General features: G+C 34.1%; 2 protein-coding genes across 3 annotated transcripts in view; both read left to right on the top strand.

Moving 5' to 3' along the window:
- The first annotated feature begins 303 nt into the window (after positions 1-303).
- On the top strand, positions 304-17,154 carry LOC134852009 (photoreceptor-specific nuclear receptor-like). The gene is made up of 8 exons (XM_063868285.1): positions 304-605; positions 1,412-1,515; positions 1,774-1,979; positions 2,375-2,585; positions 2,826-2,992; positions 15,791-16,061; positions 16,678-16,789; positions 17,010-17,154. The coding sequence occupies exons 1-8, from the start codon at positions 304-306 to the stop codon at positions 17,152-17,154; spliced, it is 1,518 nt and encodes a 505-aa protein (XP_063724355.1).
- Positions 17,155-20,874: 3,720 nt separating this feature from the next.
- LOC134851323 (lipoxygenase homology domain-containing protein 1-like) overlaps positions 20,875-24,931 on the top strand; it is a 38,381-nt gene continuing 34,324 nt past the window's right edge. For both annotated transcript variants that reach the window (XM_063867355.1, XM_063867356.1), the window contains exons 1-3: positions 20,875-21,189; positions 24,214-24,451; positions 24,624-24,851. In XM_063867355.1, coding sequence (XP_063723425.1) covers positions 21,023-21,189; positions 24,214-24,451; positions 24,624-24,851 — 633 coding nt within the window. In that variant the 5' untranslated portion in view covers positions 20,875-21,022. The remainder of the gene's footprint in view (positions 21,190-24,213; positions 24,452-24,623; positions 24,852-24,931) is intronic.

Genomic DNA, 24,931 nt, shown 5'->3' with positions numbered 1-24,931 from the left:
CTTAACCAGAGCAGCTCAGGAATTTCTGTTTTAATTTGGCAGCCGCTAAAATTTGAAAGTCAATCAGGGGATTATGTGTGATTACTTGCAGCAGTTTTGAAAACAGCAAAGCAATATTCGATAAATATTCTAAGTGATTCAAAAGTAACGTCAAACTATTCGAAAATTACTGATTTTAGGCAAACAATAAATATTTGTAAGCGTTTCTTCTTTTTTTTTCGTAAAACTCGAGAGCACCAAATCTTACAATAAACGACTGATAATTTTAAACCTACTTTTTATTATAAGTAACCTTAAAAAATAATGGATTTCACTGGATCTTTCCTCCCCCCTCCTCCCTCTTCCAACTCTTCTAGCCAGTTGTTCCAACCAGACGAGTCCCCCCTTATGCTGTCTGCAGGGGGTTCAGTCGCGGGTGTCGGCGGTGCTGGTGGGGGAGGGGGAGGGGGAGTGTTGGGATCTGTAGCAGTTGAGGGGTCTTGTCTGAGTGACGTCACTTGTGTGGTGTGTGGGGATGTGTCCAGTGGTAAGCACTATGGCATCTATGCATGTAATGGCTGCAGTGGATTCTTCAAGCGCAGTGTGAGGAGGAACTTGAACTACAGGTAAATAGAGTTTCTACTATACTATCGATAGAAAACCTATCACAAATCAAACTGATGATTTATGAGTTGGAACTAAATTCTAATATCAAGTTTTAAAAATTGTCAGTTCAAGTTACAATTTTTTCGTTACTTGAGCGGATGTGGTTCCAAGGTTGGAGCGGCTGTTCAGAAAAATTTAAAATTGCTAGTCATGATACGAACCTCTAAAATGAGGAAATTTTAGGCAAACCGTTTTGCACGCAAAAAAGATTGGACCATTTTGCAATATTGAATCAAAATGACATTTTGGCACTTTTTGGAAGGTTTGATCAATAAAATGCAATTTTTCTCAACCCGGGTGCATTCAAGAAAATCTAAAGGTTGATCGAATAAAAATGGCTAATAATTAAAAGCATAGAGGCCTCTTTGGGTGGTGAGGAGGTCGAAATCTTTGATACTTTCTGGAACATTACAAGGCCAAACTGTGCACTGGATAGGCTCACAGTTTTGTGTCTTTATGTTCCTGGATTCCATAGATAAACCTTTAAACATGTTCCAAAATGTAAGTGAAATACACTTACAAAACTTCCGTGGACTCCGCGTACAAAAACCTGTAACGTAAGTTTTGTCGGAACAATCAGATTCCTCGACAAATCTGATTTTGGCCTGTTGCGGAATCCGCTAACAATGCACAGTTTGGCCTCGTAATGAGGGTGTTGAGCTTCCAGGGGTATTCGTCCATTTAGCTACCTCCTAAAAATCTTAATTCTGCCAGCATCGAATAATGATTCTTTAAATTATTTGTGATATGTTATGTTATGTTGTAGGTGTCAGAATGGGGGCAATGCATGTGTTATTGACAAAGTCCATCGGAACCAGTGCCAGGCATGCAGACTCTCCAAGTGCCACCTCAAAGGCATGAACAGGGACGGTGAGATACACTACTTGCAAAAGAGTTAATACCTTATTCGTGTCTTATTAGGAACCGCTTTTTTTTGAAATGCAACGTTGCTATATGGTAGCTTCTTCGTTTCAAATCCTTTACTTTTTGGAAGAGTTAACTGATATTTGTCAAAAATTAGAAGAACACAATAAGTAGTACGGAATTTCGAACAATTGTCTCTATGTTCGTTAACTTGATTAGATAGACTGGAGTTGCTTATTGACCGAGTTTTCACCAACATTTCAGCTGTGCAAAATGAGCGGCAGCCTCGAGCAAACGTGTTCGTGTCTCAGTCGGCTGCTAAATCTCTCAGCGTGAACAAATACCGAGGAGGAGCTACGAGAATCCAGGCAGCCCCCATAGTGATGACACGCGGCCCCTCCAATGATTCAGCACCCAGGGCCATGAACCGAGTCAGCCAAAATCCATTGGCAATGACTCCAGTCTCTTGGGTAAGCTCAATTTCAGTTGGGTAAGCTCAAAAACGACAGCACAACTTGAGAAAAATTGTGCAGCGTGTAGTAACTCGACTCCATAGTTAAGGCTAAGTTTTTGGTAACATCGGCGAGATTGACCAACTTAATTGGTCAGAAAAGTACGTATTAGGTTAAATAGACTTTTTGACAAACTTTTTGCGAGCTGAAATGAGAAAATAATTGATACAGATGTCAGAAGAGCAGTTGTAGATTAAACCACTTCGTTCAGCTTCGTTGACCGAAAAGGGTATTGCCAAAAGTTTGACGTTAAATATGTAAGGTTTCAGAGTAGGACTACTTTTTTTGTCGAGCTTTCTATAACAATTCTCTATAGCAGAAGCAAACTATTCTCTATTTGGTATATACTTTAGCCTCCACCTTTCAACTTCAGCATGGGTGTGGTGCCAAACTTACTGCCAATCAACTTTTGTTCACGAGAGGCTTCAATGATGGCCCACAGAAACACCCTCCTTCTGATGAACAACTCAAGTGGCATTAGCTACAATGCTGTCCCCAATCAGAGCCTTGGCTCTGAGTTCCCAAAGGAATCAGATCAGCCGCAAATTCAATCGCACAAAACAGGTTCACTGAATAAAATAAGAGAAATAATTTTGCATTCGTGAAAACACATGAGTACATTCATGTTCTTCCAGGGAGGTTGTGAGACTATTTCCATAAAGGAAATATTTAAGTTTTTTTTTGGATTGGAAGAAGATTAGTTAGGCCCACAGCTCGCAAAAAAAAATTTGAAACTGAGAATTTCGATTAGTGTTTCTTTATTGCATCCAAAATCGAAAAAATCTAAAAATTCATCTCAAATAGGAATGAATGAAAATGAAGCCACTGCAGATGCAGATGCAAAACAGACTATGCCAGATGATGTGACAGCAGAGACCTACAAGAATGAGTACATGGATGCAATATTGAGAGAAGTTGTCAAGTGGCTGCAGCACTTGGCTCCTCTCGGGTTATTCAACAACGAAAGCAAGGTAAGATTCTAGAAAGAAAGAACGAAAGAATTTAATATAGGGGCTGATAACTTGAATGGAGAAATTTTGCTTCGTTTCACATTTCATTTCGAGACCAAACTGTGCACTGGATAGGCGCACAATTATGTGTCTGAATGTTCCTGGATTCCAGAGACAAGTCTTTAGATATGTTCCAAAATGTAAGTGGATTTCACTTTAAAAAAAATTGTGGATTCCGCGTACAAATACATGTAACGTAAGTTTTGTCAGCACATTAGTTTTGTTGCCGCGGATTCCGAAACGAGCGAAAATATGTCGTTATTCCGGATTCCGCAAATGTAAGCGGATTCCGCAATTTTAAGTGGATTCGGCATACTTATGCGGATCAGCTTACAGTTTGCGGATTCCGCTTGGAAATTGCGGAATCCGCTCACAGTTACGGATTTCACGACAGCTTTAGTTTACGAAACACGTATATTATTCTTTGTTTGTATATTCTTTTTTTGGCCTGTTGCGGAATTCGCTTACAATTCACAAAACGATTTGGCCTCTTAATGACATTACAAACTTTTTGATTTCTTGTAGATAGATTCATTTTTTCAGTTTTGGCCAACACTCGCTGAAAAATTTTTCAACTTTTATTAGTTTTCAATTTCATTTTTAAAGAAATTTCTCATAATTTTAGTCAATTGAAAAGTTGCAGTGAACAAGTTCTTTAGAGATTTTTAAATGTTCTCTATAGCTAGCAAAAGTTTAAAATATTCTCTATTTTTAAAATGTTCTCTATAGCTAACAAAAGCTCGTGATAACTTTCCCAGCTCAATTTTTACTTTTCGTTTTGAATTACCAAGCTAGAATATTAAATATTTGCCAATGAACCAAAAAATCAGAAATAAAAAAATTAATTTGATGATTTTTCATGCATAATTTTCCTTTTACAGAAAACCCATTTTTCAAAGATATCAATCACTATTCATGCATTGAGCAAGGGTTTAGCAAACGCATACTGATAATTTTAACTCAAAAAGTTCCGCTGAATCTAAAAATTTTGTCAATTAATAAATTTGTTATCTGGAACTATTTTTGCAAATTTTCAATCAGAATTTATTTTTGTTTGGCTCGGGTGCAGTCGCTCTAATCTTAAAAACTGGATGACTTCAAAAAAAAATTGCCGAAAGTCAAGTTTCCAACGCTAAAAATGCCTTTATTTGCAATAATGTTCTTAATTACTATTTTTATTCAAAGAAATCTGTTTGCAAGTTTTTAAGTGCTACTCATTTTCGTTTCCTATAGATAATATTTTAAAAATTCCTGGTGTCAATAAAGAAGAAAATGTTTATCAAAGTTTATTTTTTTCTCTCCAACAATGAACAATGTTGTTCATAGGAAGCATTTCTTGTTTTTTCATTTAAACTTAGTTTTGCAAATTTCAATTTGAAAGTACCTTCCTCTAGAAAAATATCGTTCATCATTGCCACCTTCTTCTGAATCTATTTTGCAAATTTTCATGTGTTTATTACTTTATGTTTTTCAATTTGTAACATATTTTTTTCAATTTGAAATTATAGCATCAAGTAATGGTTTTCTAATTCTGTAAGTTAAGGAAATTTTTGAGACTTTTTGATGAACGCTTAAATCAATTTAAGGCTTGATAAATTGGTAAATATAAAGTAGATATTTAGATATTTAATGATAAATAGATATTTTGAATTTAAATTTTTTTCTTGAAATTGAAAATCATTCAACTTTTTTCGAGTTGTAGAACCAATATTGTTTTCCATTTAGTAAATAAGTTTGAAATGAACTTTAAACTAAAATATAAGCAAAACACTTATAGAAAATAAACACGCGATCTGGAAAAGTAAAAATTGTACTATAATTGTTCATCAAATTGCACCAAAAATTTCGTTTTGGACTTAAAAACTTTTAAGCATCAAATACATCCGAAAATAGTTCCACATTTGAGCAAACTCATGTTGAGAAAAATTCACTCTACCTTAGAAAAAAATTTCATTTTTGACGTACATCCTCATTGTGGAAATCTTAATAGAAAATTATTGATCAGTTTGTCTGGATAAAACTGCATTAAGGAGAAAAGTAAATTAACAACTAAACTAAACGTGATTTAAAAGATGTATCAATCAGACCAAACAGAATTTACATGAGCTGTAAGTTGTAATTTGAGGTTAGATAGAATTCAGATTTGGAATTAATTAGCTTTTTGTTTTTTTTTTGGTGAAAAAACAACGTGATTCATTGAGAGTTTGCAAAAACGAGTTTCAATAGTTTAAATCATACGAAAACCAAAATTTTGGTTTATTTTAATTAACATCAAACGCGAAACATTAATCAAATACAATGACGAAAAAAAATGAAAATCAATTGATAAGCGCCATTTTTCTTGAGACTTGAGATTACTTATCAAAATTTTTCTCGGCAGTTCCAATAGCTCTTACGCGTTTCTATGTAGATTTTGATAGAAAATTTACTCAAAAGCTAACCTAAACTGATTTCAGTGTTCGCTGTGAGCTTGATTCTGTATGATGCAATGTCTCACTGGAGGTGAGGAATACTATAGGTTCGGATGCATTTCTTGACAAAAATATAGTTATGGGAAGTTGTGAGATGAGTCACATAGAAATTTTTGTAGCCGTGATTTGGATACAATTTTTTTACACTTGACTACCAATATTAAAATATTAGTTATGACATTAAAACGACATCATTCTCATAACATCTTGAGGATCAAATCAAAAACAGTTGTTTTTTTTGTTTGATCTACTACTTAGTAAACGAACTGTTAAAAACACGAAGACACATAAAGACCCCCAACAGGCATAAAAAAACTAATTCCGTAATTTTTTTAATCCGCAATTTTCAAAAAAGTGATGGACAAAAATATCTATAACTATAACTAGTACTATTGACACAGCAACCGATAATTTTGTTGAGCATCACTGTTTCGAATAATGATGATTGCAAAGTTATCAGCGACCAAATTTGCAATTCTAATAAAAAAAAAATATTCATTCCCGCCAATTATATGAATTATCTATTAACCCATAAGTTTACAAATTCTCAAAAATTTACAGCAGGAGTTGAGCCAAACCATAGTCAATCAAGCAGGGTTATCTAGCAAGATCTTGCAAGATTCGGGCAAAATAGGGTTATCTTGCAGGAGTGAGGTTGCAGGAGTGAGGTTATCTTGCAGGAGTGAGGTTATCTTGCAAGATCTTGCAAGATTCCTGCAAGAACTTGCAAGATAACCAACAATGAAATTTTTCGCAAAATCTTATTCTGGCGCCAAAAAACTATGGAGATTTAATTTGACTACGTTCGCAAAGAATTCTGAGTTTAAGCTCGGAAAAAAAATTAGGTTAAACAAATTTTAAAAATTTTCATGTTGTACTGATTTTTCATTTTTTGTAATGTAATTCGTTATAATTTATGCAGTTCAAAAAAAAATTTCCAAGACCATATTTTATTGACGTTATTGGGATTTTTCATCTAGTTTTGCAAGTCTAGTGGTAAATTTTATATTTTTTTTTGTCAAAATTTTGCTGAATAGAGTCAATTAGCTTCAGATATCTTGTTAAGGTGTTCCGATAAATCCGATTAATAATTATATTCGTCTTATTAAGCGGTTTTATTTTTTCACTGCTGATTTGTTCAAGTATTTAAATGTTGCTAATTGCTACTGGTAAAGAGTTTAATGGTATAGCAAACTTTGCTTATATTCTTGCGTAAAGTTTTCCAAGGGGTTTGGAAGACATGTACTTGGGTATTGGGATGTCATGATTCAGATGTTTACTTGAGACAATTTTAGAGATGCCCATTTGACAGACATCGCTGCCACACTTTTGACAACAATTTTCATAGTCTTTTTCGATCAATTTCTTAATTTTTCAAGCTCCTGTATGGCAGAAGAGACCAGTATTTGAGAGACCACGTATTTGCAAGAACCATTGATTTTTCAAGGTTTTGTAATAAAACCAAATGTATTAGAATGTGGAGCACTTTAAAATTTTTCCTGAAGAAACATAAATATAGCCAACGGACAGTTGGAAAAGAGTTAATGGTCGAAACTAAACAGAAAAAACAATGCTGATTTTTTTTTTTGAAAAAATCTCAACTTTAGATTTCAAAGAAAAAAAAATAGATGGACTTAGAGCTCTAAATTTCTAGAACAATTTAAGATTCAAAATTTTTTGATAAAATTTATCCGATTTGAGAAAACTGGATCGATAATTAAATTTTCTGTTTCGCAGAGAAATCTGACCAATTAACTCAAAATTCGAACTTACAAGTTGATCAAGTTCTTCGTGACCTTTACATTTGTTCTGTTCGATAGTGAAGTTTGCCTTCTTTTTTACAAAGGCAATATGCTGAACTTACAAAAAAATCAAAAGTCAAACTATGAAAAAGTAAATTAGAGCCTGAACAAATTTTTAGATTTTCCTGAAAAATAATCGAAGAAAAAATCATCGCGACCTATATAAAAGCCTGAACTACGTTTATCGGTTCTTAAAAAAATTATTATTACTTTTATAAGAGTCTGAATTACGTTCACCGACTCTTAATAACCCTGCTTGCATAATTTCAAAATAATCTATAGATTTCTTATTAAAAAAATAACACTAAATCCCCCTTCAAATTTTCATTTTTACCCTTTTTTTTTTCGTGTAACTATGGCTGAATTTGTAAAGATACAATGTAAAGTATGAAAAGCAAATCTTTCCACTACACTTTTAAAAGAGTTATTCTGGTGAAAAAGGGGGGTGTGAAAAAGACCAAGTTTTGTAGCATTATAGCCCAAATAGTTGCAAAGATGTTCTTTTTTACATTTAGTACTGTTTATCTGAAACGCCCAGTAGAGAAGTTTGAAATTGTTCGTATTTGCCCAATGTCGTAACAATCAGAAGTTTGGAGAAGTCCTAAAATGTCTATCGTACAAGATTTTGCAATGAGTATATGTAACTTTAAAAAACGTTGGACTTTTTAACAGTTTCCAATTAAGTTGGTATGGAAGTACAAAAAATTCAAGCATAGTAGTTGTATCAGTTGTTTCCCCGTCTTTTCTTGTTTTCCTGTTGTGCACTGAAACTAATGAACTGTTACCGGGAACACGGTCTACACGAGGAACCCGTATGGCAACCAGAACGGTAAGAGCAACACGAGTTGCAGTAGCATGACGAGCATGGTCTTCGGGTCAGCCAGCACACGTAGGGTCTATAAGTGGGGCATACACAGACAGACCTATAGAAACGACATGTGGAATTATTTCGAGTCCATGACAATTGTGTACATTACCATAAGAAAAAACAACGCTTTGCTTTCCATTTCCCCCTCCACACGCAAATTTCATTTTTATGCATTAAAATTGGCTGTTTCCCCACCATCCCGCCACTCATTTGAATTTATTTTGGGAAACTATTTTAGCGTTGTCATAATGAAACATGGCATATGTTAAACAAACTAACAATTATTAACCGTTTTTTTTTCGTTCAAACCTCATATCGTAACAATACGCATTTACCCATAATAATACATAGAACTATTAAAAAAGAGAAAACTTGAAAAGTGGGGGAAATGAAAAGAGCCGTACTAATTTACGACATCCTGTTCTGGCTGGCACAACTAAGTTGCGCCAAACTTCATAATTATTATGAAATCAATTTTTCAAATACCGGTTTGCGAAAAAAAAGTCTTCATTTAGACAAATTGTCTCGGTTTTTTTTCCTTTTCCCCATCTCAGATAAGCATCAATTTTCTGGTGAAACGGTGAGATTTACAAGGTTAAGTATGAAGACCAAATATGTTTTCATTAGTCCACATGCATAATCGGCATTCACCAGTTGCCATGCACAATCGGCGTGTCATATTTAATCCGCATGCAAAAAAACTGTAACAATCGGGAAAAGTGAACAAAAAAATTACGAACAAAAGGTTTTCACAGTCAGGGAATAGACGGATTAAATCTCCGCTCACGCGTTAATAGCGCGAAATATATCGCGCGTTAATTGTCCCAAATTGGCCAAAATGGCAATCTTTAAACCCCCAAAACTTTACGAAAAATGATCACAGGTGAAATATCTTTTCAAATTTGAGCTCAGGACAACAATACCTTTCGAGTGATATAAGAAAATTCCGTCAAAAATGGCTAGTTAAAAAGTCGAAACTTGTCTGAAGAAAAAAAACCCACTCCGACCACAAATATTCCGTTACTGTCGTATCCAAACTCGGAACAAAAATAATAAAATCAGAGCAGGTTTAGTGCGTCTACTATTGTGTAGTATTTCGATGGGAACAAAAACTATTATTGTAAAACTTTACAAGAAAGAAAGTTGTCTAAACTGACTTTTAAACTGAACCGTATTTAAAATCCAGAAACATTTTGTTTTTAAATCTGAACAAGACTACTCGTATTAGGGCGAACCCCTTATTGTTTTGACTGCCTTTTAAGGTTTGATGGAGCAGTAATAACATTAAAAAATTAAATGTAAGAAAAAAATGAATTTTTTTTTCTAAAATTTGAATTTTTTTTTTGTAAAAATCATCCCCAATGCATCGAAACTTGTACATTCGTACACCAAAACACTTATTGGATGAGGAATCTGATGTTTGATTCATACTATTTGAACACAAAGTGAACTAATTTTTAAAAAATCCAACTTGCAAACTGACGTTTGAATAATTGTGAACAGTGACATGTAAAGGGACGAAGAGACGAAAAGACCTTGGATAGGTATACCCCCACCCTGATTGAACCCTAGCCACAAGTCAATTTTGCTAATTGTATAGTTATTTTACAAACTATTCTGGCTGAATTGGTGAAATGACAAGGCGAAGTATAAAAACATTTGTTCACTTTAGTTGATTTATCAAAATATTAAGCTTGAGAAAAAAAGTAATGCAACTTAAGAAAATACAAACAAAAAACAAAAAAACATTATAAAACAAAATACATTGGTAACTACTATATTAGTTTTACCTGAAAATTGTAATTTGCCTTTACTAGTGGTCAAAACTAAGCATGTTAATTTTTTTGGCCCTCAAGATTGGCTTTTTTCAAGGTCCATTTTTGACGACATTTTCTTCAAATTTCAGCAAAAAAAATCATAGACCAAGAGCAAAAATGATCGAAGCTGCCACCCATGTAATTATCAAAATTTGGTTTCAAAGACTTCCCAATTTAATCCAGATTTATAAATGCCAGTTTTCCTCGTCTGCACTAGTTTGAATGCAAAGGAGTTCACTTCGCTGCAAAATTTAGCATTGATGAAGAGACTCGGCATATTCAGAATTGAATTCATTTTGTAAGCCTTCGAAACCAATTTTTGATATCTTTATATAGGGTAGCTCTGATCATTTGCTCGTGGTATTTTAAAAAAAATGCTGAAATTTGAAGAGAATTTTTTCTAAATTGGACACTGAAAAAAAGTGCATTTCACAGAGTAAAATCCTGACTATGCGGTTAATATTTTGCAAAGGTTTTTTATTTTTTGAGAATCTCCAGAAGGCTGCATAGAATTCAAAAAACAAGTAGAAAAAGCTCAATTTTGAAGCTTTTATTGAAAACTGGTTTTTCTGTTTCAATTGAATCAGCCAAAACGTGCTCATAACGGGTTGTGGGGTTGACTTAATCCAAAAGATTACTTGTGACATGTGCCGCAACATGAGGAAGGTGTGTGACAGTGTGATGTTCCGCAGTGTGATGTTCCGCAGTGGGAGGTGCCACAGTGTCCATGATGTGAGCCACAGTGGGAGTGGTAGTAGGAGTATGGTCTGTAGCAGTAGCTCCAGGGGTAGTAGCACGAACTGTAGTAGTACCAGGGACGGTAGCAGTATCGGTAGCAGCTCATCCTCTATCAAGTCCAATCCGTTTTCTTCGCTCGTCTTTCTCCACTAATGTTGGTTCCGCAACTAGTCTTTGTGATTGGTGAATTTTTACTCAGACAAGCTAACCCAGATGTTTAGGATCTGGGCGTCCAATGCCTCACGGCGGTGTACTGTGTATGATTTCAGAACGGTTTTATTCAATATTTTTTGGTTGCCTTTTGGGTTTTGTTGGAACACTCAAGTTTTGTTTTTTATCCGTTTGTTTGGTTTTGTTTTTTGATTGAAAATTTGTTTGCGTTTGGTTTTGGTTACCACTTGGTTATGACGAGCATCAAATCAAATCTGAAGCGGGAACCTAGCTTGATTCAAAAGTCAAAAGTTACACACAATTTGAAGTCATCGTCACTCAATAAGCACGTGCGAAACTAAATTTAAACAATAATAGCCCGGGTTGTTGTTGCAGAGATAATTTTTGCTGTTTCAGGCTCTTTTTTCCGTTTTTACCCCACATGTGAATTTTTTCTTGTTTATTTTTTGTTCAAAATACCTAATTGTTTTCGAAATTGACATCTAAAAAAAGATGTTCGGGTATTTCCCATTATAGGCTCTTCTCATTTATATTTCCTCCAATTTTCTTTGTTTGAAAGGGCGAAAACTTTATTTGTTAGCGGGGCGAGGGGGTATGTAATGGAAAAAACCTGGCTAATCTACCTATATTTGGTTTTAAACCTAAACTTATAAAACCAAAAAAAAAGTTTTCATGTGAAGTGAGGGCGGGGAGAAAATGAGAGGGAAAAAAAGGCTCTTCTAACGTTCTCCCATTTTCTATGTTTCTAACGTTTGTCCACGTTGTCCAATTGTCACGTGGCTGCAAACAAAATTACAATCATATTATGTCCTCAAATTTGTTGTTACCGTAAAATTCATGGTTACACTGTACACCTAAAATGCATGCAGTAGGAATCGGACAATAGGAAAACACATATCTTTGTAATTGCGTAATTGCTGCTGTTTCCCCTCCCCATACCCCCACTTTTCATAAAATCTCTTTTCGAAGTTGTTTTTGCCTGTTATTATGTTTCTCAAAAATGAAATTGTAAGGCAGGATGGTAGGGTGGAAAAGCAGTAATTGCTGGTAACAATTTTGGGCTCTTCTCCAGTTTCCCACCCCCCTCTCAAAAAATTACAAAATACAACTGTTCAAAAATTGTTCACACGGCATTTTGCATGTTAAAAATGCGGTGCAAATTTATTCACCTGTTCACGCTGACACGTTTTAACGCAGTTTTTTTTTTCATAAAAAGTTATTTTAAATAGACTTTCATTTATTGAATTTCAAAAAATATCAGGGGGGGGGGGGAGAAACTGGAAAAGAGCCAAATTTTGGATACTCTAGTAAAAAATAAAAAAATTTAAACGACTTTCCCCGCACCTACTTGAACTTCAATTCTCAAAATGTAGTTCGGCATTGTCAAAACGTAGTCAATTTTAGCTAATTTGTGTATATGGCCCTAAAATGGCCCTAAAATTTGAAAATAGGGACCCGTAACGTATTTTTGAGAAAAACCAAAAGTTATGGGAAACATTAAAAAACCATTGCCCGAACTTTCAAAAAAATGTAATAAAACGAAATAAATAGTAAGAAATTATAGCAGCTAGTCCATGTATTGTGAAAAAGAGTGGATGACTTTTTTTTATCTTTTAATTTTGATTTTTTAAAAAAGTTTCCCAAAATTTTGGTTTTTCTCAAAAAACTACGTCTCTAAAACCAATTTTCAGATCTTCAAACTACGCACAACTGCTTAAATTTTTTGAAAATTAGCTTCCTGGCTCCGTCCAAACTGTTAAACACAAACAATAATGGCTCTAGAAAATCAAAATTTTGATTTGTTGAACCTTTGTTTGTATAACTTTGACTTTTTAAAAAATAAATGAACGAAATGAGCTCATATAAAATTTTGTGATTTTTTTTCAGGTAAAGAAAAAATCAATTTTGATTGTCGCTGTTTTAAGTTTGATTATTCTAGGTTCCTTGTTTTTCCTTGTTTAAAGGAAGGCAACTCCTTTTTCAACAGCAAAAAGTAAACTTCACAAGAAATATAATCGACTTCTAATTTTGAATGAGGATTTTATTATTTTGATTCTCAACGTAAGTATAAATTCAATTTTTATCTAGTTTTCTCAATTTAGAGTAAATTTATTTTAAAAAATGAGAGTTTTGTTTTCTGTTTGTTTGCGATCATTTTTTTCCAACTGTCAGTTGGCTGTTTAAATAATACTCTCGCATATATCCAAAGTTTGATTACATCTCAAATGGCATAGTTCCCAAATTACATAAAAATGGCATAAGTTTCATTCAATCGAGAACAAATTTTTGATAAGCAATTTATGAAATTTTGTCAAAATATCAATTAAAATGTCGATTAACTTTTTATCTTGAAAAAATTGCAGAACTTTTTAATCAAAAGCAAAAAGCATAAGCTTTCGGTTATTGATTAGCTTCTTGTGGTCAAATTTTCCGGCAAATTTGTCGCTTAACATTCGTTTGGAAGCAATTAATTCCATATGTTCTTCACATGTTTTGGTATCTGGCAAAATAAAGAATATGAAACTGATAGAAAACGTTTGACTTACAATGAAAACTTAGAATTTATGCCATTTGGGAAAAGTTTCATTTTTATGCTATTTGGGAATTATGCCATTTGGGAAGTTACCCAAAGTTTTGATTTCAATCATCAACAAAACGGTTTGTGCAAAGCTTCTTTGCATCAGCGGCTGCGCCCAAGTTTTTATGGCTCTCAGAAAAGAACTTTTGATTCGTTGTCCATGTTTTGAAATTTTTTCACTTTTCTCGACGATTAGCCTCCCAAATATGAAAACTTCACACTTTGGTATCAATCAAAAGACCATATTGTCAGAAGATAACTGCAAAAGCAGCTAGGCAAACTTTCTAGCATAAAATTTATTGCTTCAGAAAGAGTCAAATTATGATGTTTTGACTGTTTTTAGAAATTGTTTGTCTTGACTCAAAAAACGCACTCTGAATTTTGAAACATGCAATTAATTCGAAAGAAACATTTTTGAAAATTTTCTTTTGTGGCGCAGCTGCGACCAATTTTTTAAGACAAGAAGTTAAAGCTCTCGGAAAAGACAATTTTCAGATGTTTTGAGGATTTTTTGAAACTTTTTGTCTTTTCTCGGAAACGATCCCTCAGAGCTGTTATCAAGGATTTAGTTGAAACAATTGCTTCCGAGAAAACTATCTGCAAAAACAGTAGGCCCAGAAAGTTCCGCGAATCATGCCGTGACCGCTGTGATGGCGAATACTATGATTAATGTGCAAACACAATTCCTTATTTGTGCCAGGATTTTAGCCGCCCAAACTCGCAAGATAACTCGCGGAAAGTTGCAGCAAAGCTAATAATGGTATTAATAATTTCGTAAAATAGGTTTCTTAGGATGGGTCTATTGGAGATGTGGGACAATTCATTCAATTCACGTAGAAAAAAAGTCGACAACAATTTTACCATCAACAAACCGAAAAAAGTTGAAACAAATTGACAAAGGGAAGACAAACTAGTCAACATTTTCTTTTTCGAAAAAAAATCAACACTTGTTTAATTTTAATTATTTAACAAAAACAATTTTTTTTGAAATTTTGATTAAAAAATAAAAATCTTGGTTTTCTTTGTTTCAACTTCAAGAATTATTTGCTTTATCAACAGTGTAAAATAATTTTTGATTGTATATATACTACTTTTTCTTCATTACTTAAATTGAAAATTCTTTTCCGCTCAGAGACGTTTGAAAACGGACCATTTGATCGAAAGACGTTCTCTCAGGCTTCATTTTGGGATAAAGGTTTTACCAGTATTTTATACTATAATTACAAACTAGTGAGCCTGGTAACAAAATATTTAGTATTCGGAAAAGTCAAAGCCTATTTTTAAAAATGCTTAAGATTTTTTGGCAAATCTTTAATTTTTTGAAAACAACTATTTGGCAAATTTGACATTGAGTTCAGTTGAAAGAATGGGTAGTAATCATCTTCTCTAAGTAAGCGGCTATTATCGCTTCTTTTATAAGAGAAACCACTGAGGTTTTGGGTAAAGTCCAACTAGTGAAATTTGATCCTGAATTTATTAAACCGATGTCGCCAGATTTAGCTGGGCCCCTAGTTTCTCTTGTAAACAAATTAACTACTGAAAGCATATTTTTCTTTCCCAGGTCAAGTTCCGCGAATCATGCCGTGACCGCTGTGATTGCGAATACTATGATTAATGTGCAAACACAATTCTTTATTTGTGCCAGGATTTTAGCCGCCCAAACTCGCAAGATAACTCGCGGAAAGTTGCAGCAAAGCTAATAATGGTATTAATAATTTCGTAAAATAGGTTTCTTAGGATGGGTCTATTGGAGATGTGGGACAATTCATTCAATTCACGTAGAAAAAAAGTCGACAACAATTTTACCATCGACAAACCGAAAAAAGTTGAAACAAATTGACAAAGGGAAGACAAACTAGTCAACATTTTCTTTTTCGAAAAAAAATCAACACTTGTTTAATTTTAATTATTTAACAAAAACAATTTTTTTTGAAATTTTGATAAAAAAATAAAAATCTTGGTTTTCTTTGTTTCAACTTCAAGAATTATTTGCTTTATCAACAGTGTAAAATAATTTTTGATTGTATATATACTACTTTTTCTTCATTACTTAAATTGAAAATTCTTTTCCGCTCAGAGACGTTTGAAAACGGACCATTTGATCGAAAGACGTTCTCTCAGGCTTCATTTTGGGATAAAGGTTTTACCAGTATTTTATACTATAATTACAAACTAGTGAGCCTGGTAACAAATTATTTTATTATTACTTTTTGTAATGCTTACGGTTATGATTGTGGGTGGCCTCATATCTTCGAACCATTTGCACAGCAATCGGTCATTCGTGTTTTGTTCATCACATCTGAGTTTTTCTTAGACCAAGTTGGTTAATGGGAGTCTGCTCAGTCTGGCTATCATCACTGCCAGTCAGTTGAACATGGAGAAACAACTACTCCACTGGCTCCACCAACAACTACTGCTTGTGAACAAAGTGGAAAAGGGAGCAGATTCTTCCAGAAGAAATGAGGACAGTTCGTCTGTTGACCTTTTGGTTCGCACTTGCTTGTTGGTGTTTGAGGAGCTGAACACACAGGCTCTCAATGTGATGGAATTTGCAGCTCTGAGAAGCATCCTCATTTTCTACCCATGTGAGTTCTCAAACTTATCAAATAACTATGTCAATCATGATAATCATTTGCATTTCAACTCTTTTTTCAGACAAAAAATACCAAGCAAACATGCTTGGGTTCGAATAAAATAAAATTTTATTTTCTCGTCAGAAGCGGAATTAGGATTTTTCGAGAGAGGGGGGGGGGGGGTGGATTTTCAAAAAATTTTCGAAAATTTTGTCTACCTTTTTTTAGGCCGACCAAATTGATTTTCCAAGCGCTCCCAGATCAGTATTAAGACCCTATTTTGACATACTTTTTTGCGTCGCAGGCGAAGCTTTGATATAAAAAACAATTCAAAAATGCCGTTTTTTTAGCACTTTGTGAAAAAAAGTTTGACTTAAGAATAGGGTTTTTTTTGGCGCGCACTTCCCTTCAAGATTTTTGGCGCAAAAACCCTTTTAGAAAAATTTTAGAGTTGGTTGGCCAAAAATGGATGTCATAAAATAATACCCAAGGGGTGACCCTTTGGTTGGTAAGGTGGTCGAATCCCTGAAGGAAGACGCATCCCTCCAGCCCCCTAAATTCACCTTTCTTTTAGTGCTGTAAGTTTTCCAGAATAAATTGAGAATGGATGACAGCTCTGTTCTTTTAGATAACTCTGAGTTGGATGCAGAAATGACCGAGTTGAGCAAGCGCCTCTATGACCAGGTGTGCATCATGTTATTACACCACTGTGTCGCCAACCACTCCGCACAGCCAATCAGGTAAGCAAAACTTGCAGTTACTCTTTCAAACAGAATTTCCTCGAATAAAATACAATAAAGTAATAAAAAAGTTTCAGCTGCTAAACTGGCGATCAATGATTGTTCGAAATTATCTTTTGATTTTTGTCAGTTTTTTGATGTTTTGAGTTTTGGTTAATTGATAGTTTATTTTAAACAACTGATCGAAGAAGTGAACCTACAATTTTTGTCTTTTTCGCAGATTTAGCCGACTTCTGAGCTGTGCCATTTCAACTAAACTAATTCCAAGCTCGAAAGCAGAATTGATCAGACAGAATCTGCCGTTCAGCAGAGAGTTCAAACAAATAATTCACACCACAGAAACTGCACAGATGCAGCAGCAATGAAGACATAATAATACTACGATTGTTCAATTTTCACAAACAACTGGCTGGTATTGTCGAAACTTTTTGATTTATATAAATAATGGATGATATAATATAGAAATAGCATTAGTTTTGCCCGTAATTTATTTAATTCTCAACTCATAATGTTTGACGGCTTTCCTAGCAGGGTTTCAATTACGAAAAATTGCGTGATGTCAAATTAAGAGACGTTTTAAAGTTACAGCACTTGTTTCAGGGTACAGATTGCCTAATGGGTATTTTCTGTGACTACAATTCAGCGCAAAGAAAATCAATCTTTTTGTTTTTAATTGTGCGAATTTTTTCTTCATTTTTTTTCGTTGTTTCTGTAACGACTAAGTTTCATAAACTATAAGTCAATTTATCAGCCCTGTATATTGACTAGTTAAAGAGTAGACGACAAAAACATGAAGAAAAATTTCGCTCATATGACAAAAAATGTTTTATTTTTTTGTCCTAAAGGTAGGTACTGTGGGTAATTGGTTTTCAAAAAACTGCTTCAAAGAGAAACACTCTTCTGAATTTTTTGCCTTTTTTGATTTGTTTTGGCAGATGGTCAGTCAGGTTGGTCTCTCATACCAATCACTGATAGAAAAGGCTGCAATGTTGTGAAATTAATTTGCTCCATAGCATTTAAAAACAGTAGATAAATGACGTTGAAAAAAATTTACTTGATTCAAAACCGGCCTGTAAATAAATGAGTATTTCTGAGATGATGATTAAGATTAATCAACAAAGTTTTTCAGCAAAATTTTCAATTCTTAGCCCAATTGATGCATAAGTGTCCAAAAACAGTTTTGCGGTTGAAATTTGAACCAGGCTACCGGGTTGACCAAAAATGCTTATCATACAATTCTCATAAATGGGAAGTTTCTTTTCATACAATTTCATACAATTCCATACGTACAGAAAATTGTATGAAAACTCTATAATAAACATTTTCCCATATATGGAAATTGTATAATAGGCGTTTTCTCCATAAACCAAAAAGTTGTTTTTTGTTTCTAAACTTATTTTCTGAAAATTTTTGGGTTGTGTTTGCAACCGAACACAAGTGACAAAAACCTTGGTTACTCAAAGCATCAAAGGTTGGACGGTCTTACATTTACAATGCATAACAAACGACCTAAATTGTCTTCCAGATGTCTATCACAAATGATTTAAAAAAGTAACAAACTTTTAATTTTTGGCAAAATTTTTCAGTGATGGTTATTTTAAATTTTTGATTTTTCAAATTATCAGACATTGATCAAGGCATACATAAACACGCCATACAAAAAAAATAGGGATTTTCAGCGTTTTTGAAAAAAAAATTTAAGTGAAAAGAAAATAAAGCGAATATATTATTGTATCCACCACTATGTTATGCACACAAAAAAAATTAAATTTTGCATGCAAAAAAAAATTTTCGAAAAAAATTTGTTTGCATACAAAATTTGATTTGCGGTTGGAAAAAAAGTTTTGAGGTAAATTTTTAAAATTACTTATGTCGCCATCAAAAAATATGCATTTATGGAAAATATGGAATATATGGAAATTGTATGGAAAGCATTTTTTTTTCAAAATAATATTTTAAATCAGTTTTTTTTGTCACCAGTCTGTTCAACTGTTCTCAAAAAACCGCAGAAATGGTTTAACATTTTTTCTATTGTTTTTCGAAAATGTATGAAAAATGTATGACAAGCGTTTTCTCCATACACTTGATATATGGATTTGTATGATAATGATTTTTGTTGTATCGAATTGTATGATAAGCATTTTCGGTGTATGGAGGTCAACCCGGGCTGCTTGTCCTCTAAGCATCTAGATCTGTTTCAAACTAAATAAAAATGCACAAAGCAAAAATGTCGTGAGTTTTTTATTTTGAATTATAGATCTTACCAAATAAGTTTTTTATGAATTATTAAAAATTTGTTCTCTTCTGGATTTTAAATAAAAAAGTTCCATAATTAACGTGCAAATATGGCGTCAATCGTGCGCTAACAAGCTCACCAAGGGTTTTTGAGTCTTAGAAAAATGCGGTGGGCGTAAATTCAAGATCAGATATTTTGCGTATTAATATCTCTATCGTGAAATGCATGGTCTAACAATATAAACAATGACAGGCCTTGACTCGAAGTTTACAAAAAGGCATTGGATGCTTTCGGCAAGAAAAACTCAGTTTTACGTTGAATGGACTAAAAAACGCAGATATGCTGCCGTTCATTGCATATAAAAACAGTGCCGGATAATTGTAGCAAAAATTAACAGAAGAGATTAAGACAGCACGAGCTCAAAACATACAAAAACGCTAAATTTGTGAGTCAAAGAACATCCTTTCTTCAAAAACATGTTTTTTAAAATAAATTCAGATGTATACTTTAATAAGGTCACCAATCGATTTGAAAACTTTCAAGTAAATAACCCAATTTTTCAAGTAAAATAGCAATTTTACAATAGCAAACACATCCTTTTAAAACAAATTCATTGACATGAAAGAAACTCATTACCAGACCATCTCTGAAGGAAGAACGCTATTCGGTCATTTTAGCTAGGCAATTTCAGCTAATCGGAGTCGGGAGTTTGACTTTATGTATGTCGAGAGTTCGACTTTACCCGGGTCGAGAGTTTGATTTGATGAGTTTGACCGACGTGACTACGGTTTTCCATTTTTTGACCAATTTTGAATATCTGAGACATGCTTTGACTGGCGCGACCCAAAAACTATGATTCGACCAAGTTTGGCCAACTCAGGTATGTTTCGATCAGCGCAACCAAAAGTACTATATTTCAACCAAGCTTGACTACAGAAGTTTCATTTCAACTACAACGCAATATAACCAAAAGTGAAAACATAATTTATGCTTGTTACGTGATATTTTGGGGCAACGCTTGATTGACACAAACAAAAATAGCAGTCACTATGGAATGAAATTGTTTTTGTATAAAACATAATTTGGTCTGCTAGGTTTTCTATTGTGTGGATTTTGGTTGTACGTTGGTTTGAAAAGTATTTTACTAGCAATTAAAATTGTGGAAGTATCCAATAATTTCAACTGCAGGAGCCCTTAGACCTCAAAGCTTCAAGGGGATCCCCTTCAAACTACTGGTTTTCGTTTCCCTTAAGCGACTGTTGCTGAAAGAATCACTCTGTTGGAGGTTCTTTTTTGCTCAAATTTGCTCAAATTTGTGAACAAAAACAATTTGAATTTAAAAAAAACAATTTGACAATTTCATGAGCGATTTCACGTTTCAACTTAGTTCGAATCATATGCCCTCCACCACATCGGCCAGAAAATGAAATCAAAATCAGGCCCCCAGGGGGGGGGGTGGGGTTGAAGCAACCACCGACTACCTAATTCGCGTATAATTTTGAAAGACATTATTTGTAGTTGTATAAAAAGAAAGTTACTGGTCCGAAAAACGTTTTTACCATTGTTATGGTTTTTGTCTAATGTTTCTATATCAGAAAACAACGTTTTTGTCTCAATAAAATAAGAAGCCATGATACGTTAAGGGTCATTTTGTTGTTGCTCAAGCAATTTACCAGAAACAGACTTTCTTTTTTCAAGATACCTGAAAACCAAGACTGAAACTCAAACAAAAAACAAAGAAAATAATAATTCGAAGCCGCTATTTGAAGAAACCACCGTGCTCTAAAACATATATACCACGCTGATTGAAAGATTTTTTTTAAAAAATATTTAGTTTGGTGCGTACAAATAAAAACACCGCACATATACTGTCGCACGTACATTTTATACTTTATCACGCAACAAACTGCAGTAGAATTAAATAATAAAGAGCAAATTTAGATTTACTTTTGTTATTGTTGTTGCTATCGTAGCGCTGTGCGCGAGTTTAACCTTATATGGAGGGGGAGCGTGTTAAGTCCCCAGAGTGGGACATAGGTGGGACTAATTTCAAGCACAACCCCCTAGTCCACTGGGACATGTCGGATGGGTGGAACGAGGACTTGAAGTGGATGACAGCAACTGGACTGGTCATCCCGCAGAGTTTTGACCGAAATGCCAAAGTGTAAGTTTCAATTAAAAGCACTAATTAATAACAACAAATTTGCTTCTACGAGTTACCGAGGGCTTTCTGGAGACCATCTTAACGTGTCTAAGGAGAGACCTCTTCTTTCATTTTCCCCAAATTTCAGACAGTTATTTTGCTGAGCGAAGTTGTTCTTTTATGCGACTCAATACCAAGATCAGTAAGGTTCAATTTGATTTTTAGGTTCATTATAGAAAAAGTTTTAAGTCTTAAAGCTAATGTTTCGAGCAACAGAAACTTGCAAACGTGTTTTAAATTCAAAAGAACTGATTGATACCAATTGAACAATTTGTTTGAATATTTTTAAATAAGGCTCACAAACTATTTTCAAGATTCAATAGTTTTTCTCACTTTTTGACAATATGAACAACACGTTAAATGGTTGGTTCTTTTTGGGTTAATTCACACTTAAATTTAGCAGTTTTCTACTTTTTTTTCTTTTTTTTTTGACACAATCAAACATCCGTTACTCTTTCAATTAAATATTATAATCATAACAGTAATTTTTGCTTAAATGAGTGGGAAAACTTTATAACAATGAATACTTTTTCCGGAAATGTTTACTATATTATTGTGTTTTTTAAGTGTTATCAACTTTATAAAAAAAGCGCCATATTCTTACATTGTTACTTATACTAGCCTTCGCATAAAATGATACAACTCCATTACTCCAACCGTAGGTCTCAATTAGCCTAGAAGAAAATTTTCATATCAGTTAAAAACGACAAGAAAAAAATTTTCTCAAGTGTTTTTTCTTTCGATTCAGGATCACAACTAAAGGTGCTTTAAAAAGTTATACAACTTGATAACAACTAACAATTTTTTTTATACATGTTTACGCTGAAATGCATTCAAGTCAATCAAATTTCCGACTGTATCTTTGGCCGGCAGAAACAAAAGAGGATAACGTCTATAAAAATTTCAGTTTTTTTTCTAACTTCACAAAAACAACAAGCTTAACTTTTTCAAGATTGTTCCAATAAATTGTGTTTTAATTGCGTTTAATCGGGTCAAGGAGCGCGAGGTTACCACTAATCAACCCTGGCTTAAAGGGCGCTGTGAAAAGCTCTTTAAATGACTCACATGACTAAAAGAGCGCTATGATACTTTGATGCTGCAAAAATTTGACTCGCATTTATTACGCGTGGCCAACTATCCCGCACCACAAAATCGTTTCAAATTCAATTTAGGCAGGCTAATTAATTGATCACAAAAATTTCGTACATGATTCATAAAATTCAGCATAAAATTCACAGTTGTCAATATTTCATTAACTAAAAACTATTCGAGACCAGTTTTACGGACAGTCGGAACATTTAAGGCTTTGTTAGTGTTAGAGTTTGAGTCTTATAATTTTCTGTTACGCTTTCAACTTCCTAGATAAAGTCTCCAAATTATTAGGCGATTAGCCCACACAGGCTGAAAACGCATGTGATATAAACCCTAGAACACTCGCTTGATGAAACGTAGCTAACAGATTTGATCTCCACTCTGGTCTTTACTTTGTGAAAATGGTCTGAATAAAAATCGATCTATGCGTTGAGGTTTTTGTCGAAAGTCAAAAAGTCAAGACTGCTCAATTCCGTGCAAAGCCCGAAGTTTTTTGTTTGTGTTTTAACGTTTTACATGCAATATGAAGTACAAAATTATAATTTTTGTGCATTTTGTTTACTAGTTTAACCTTTAAAGTAATCAGCTAGCCTCAAATTTGGATCAAATTTTGAACAGGTTAATTTGCAGCCAGCGCTAACCGTTATTCAATAAATGAAAATATCGTGGAAATCGACTCAACCAAATTGGAAATTTTCAAAGTCCTATATAGTTAAATGGTCGCAGGTGAATTAAGCTTTTAACTTTAAGCTCAAGGCATCGAATTGCTTAAATTGTTTTTACAATACTGGAAATTCATCTGATGAAACAAAGTATTATATTGGATCTTTTATTCAAAACTCGGAACAAAAAAAATAAATATGTTCAACAAAACACGTAGACAGCTGAAAATATAACTTCTCCACATTACGAGGCCAAACTATGCACTGGATAGGCGCACAATTTTGTGCTTGTATGTCCATGGACTCCAGTGACAAGTATTTAAATATGTTGCAAAATGTAAGTGAATTCCATTCACAAAATTTCCGTGGATTCCGCGTACAAATACCTTTAACATAAAGTTTGTCGGCACATTAGTTTTGTTGCGGAAACCGCTGCGATGAATAAATGTAGTCCTCAAATTTAAGTGCGTTCGCAAATGAAAGTGGGTTCCGCAAAGCTATTGCCTCTTTTCGAGCAATTTTGAGCAATACAGTGTTTAAGCTGTGTCCTTGGAGTCCTAAATTGCAAAGAAGATCAAAGAAAGTAGCAATTCTGTTTTTGGCTTGTTGCGGAATCCGCTTACCATTCACGAAATGCACAGTTTGGCCTCTACGGCATTGTATCAAACTGCCATAATTGTTCAGATGAATTGTTGCTCGGAATAAACTTCTAAATTATATACAAGTTTTTTCGAATGACTTAAGTACGAAAACTCTTCCGCCGATATGGGACAATTCCAGGTAGTCAAAACTGAAAACAAAAATAAATCCCTGACTAAATCCAGAGCGTTCGGAGCAAGCAACATTATGCTTAGATTTGATATCGTGAATTCATTATTTGCTTCTCAAAATCAGTTTTGTGTACACTATGAAACATTGCAGATGCCATTGCTTTGCAAATGCTGATTATATTATAAAAAAAGATGTGTAATTGAAAAAAAAACGAGCATTGATTATTTTTAGGATGTATTTGTATACAAATTGTATGCTACCATTTTTCTTATTTTGCTTAATCGAACCTTGCCCCTCCCATTAAAATGCTGAACGAGGATTTCACGGATGAGGAGTTTATGCGGATAAGGCTGGACGCATTTTTTCAACGGTAATATCCTTATTTCCAGCGTTATTTCTATCTCATTGAAAATTTGTTTGGAAAATAGTAAATATTTGCAGTGTTTCAACTTTCTTTCAGATCAAAAAGTCAGGGCAAGAAATCCGGTCGCAAGCGCTCCCAATCGTCTCATCAAAATTCTTCCAACTTTGAAGATGGTTTTTCAAAGTCAAAGCCAGAACTGAAAAGTGGGAAGATCAAAAGAACGAAGGCAGATGAAAGAACCTTTGACCGATTAGTTGTTCACGGATACGGGGAGTCTGCTGCTAGTCTCGATAAAAGCCAAGATGACAGCAGCAAGGAACTGACAACATACAAAGTATGACTTGGGAGTTTGCTCATTTTTAACTTTTTTGACCTGGCATTATCACAATTAGATGCATAAAGATGTTACAAAGTTAGCTAAGAATTGGGGCGAACCTGCTCAATTTTAATTTTGAAATAAACTCCTTTGACATTGCCCGTACGAATAAGACCCTATGCTGCTCCAGATAGTTGTCACTACTGGGTCTGGAAAAGGATCCGGCACCAGGGCTCCAGTGTACATCCAGATGAAGGGGGAGACAGGTGTGAAGTCAGTGAAGAAGCGGCTGGTGGACAAACGTCACGTGACCAAGAAGACGAACGAGATGTGTTTCAGGGAGGGCACTGCAATTGCATTTCGAATGCACAATGAAGACATAGGAGAGTTGCACAGCATCAAAGTGGACATAGACCAGGTGAGAGGGGTGATAATGTCTGGGATCAAAATTTGACACAAAATTTCTGTTTCAAAGTTCAGCAAATATGTTGATTAATT

The sequence above is a fragment of the Symsagittifera roscoffensis genome, chromosome 7 (genome assembly GCF_963678635.1).
Source record: "Symsagittifera roscoffensis chromosome 7, txSymRosc1.1, whole genome shotgun sequence".
NCBI lineage: Eukaryota > Metazoa > Xenacoelomorpha > Acoela > Convolutidae > Symsagittifera > Symsagittifera roscoffensis.
Note: the sequence above shows the minus strand (reverse complement) of the source record. Positions and strands in the feature narration are given on the sequence as shown.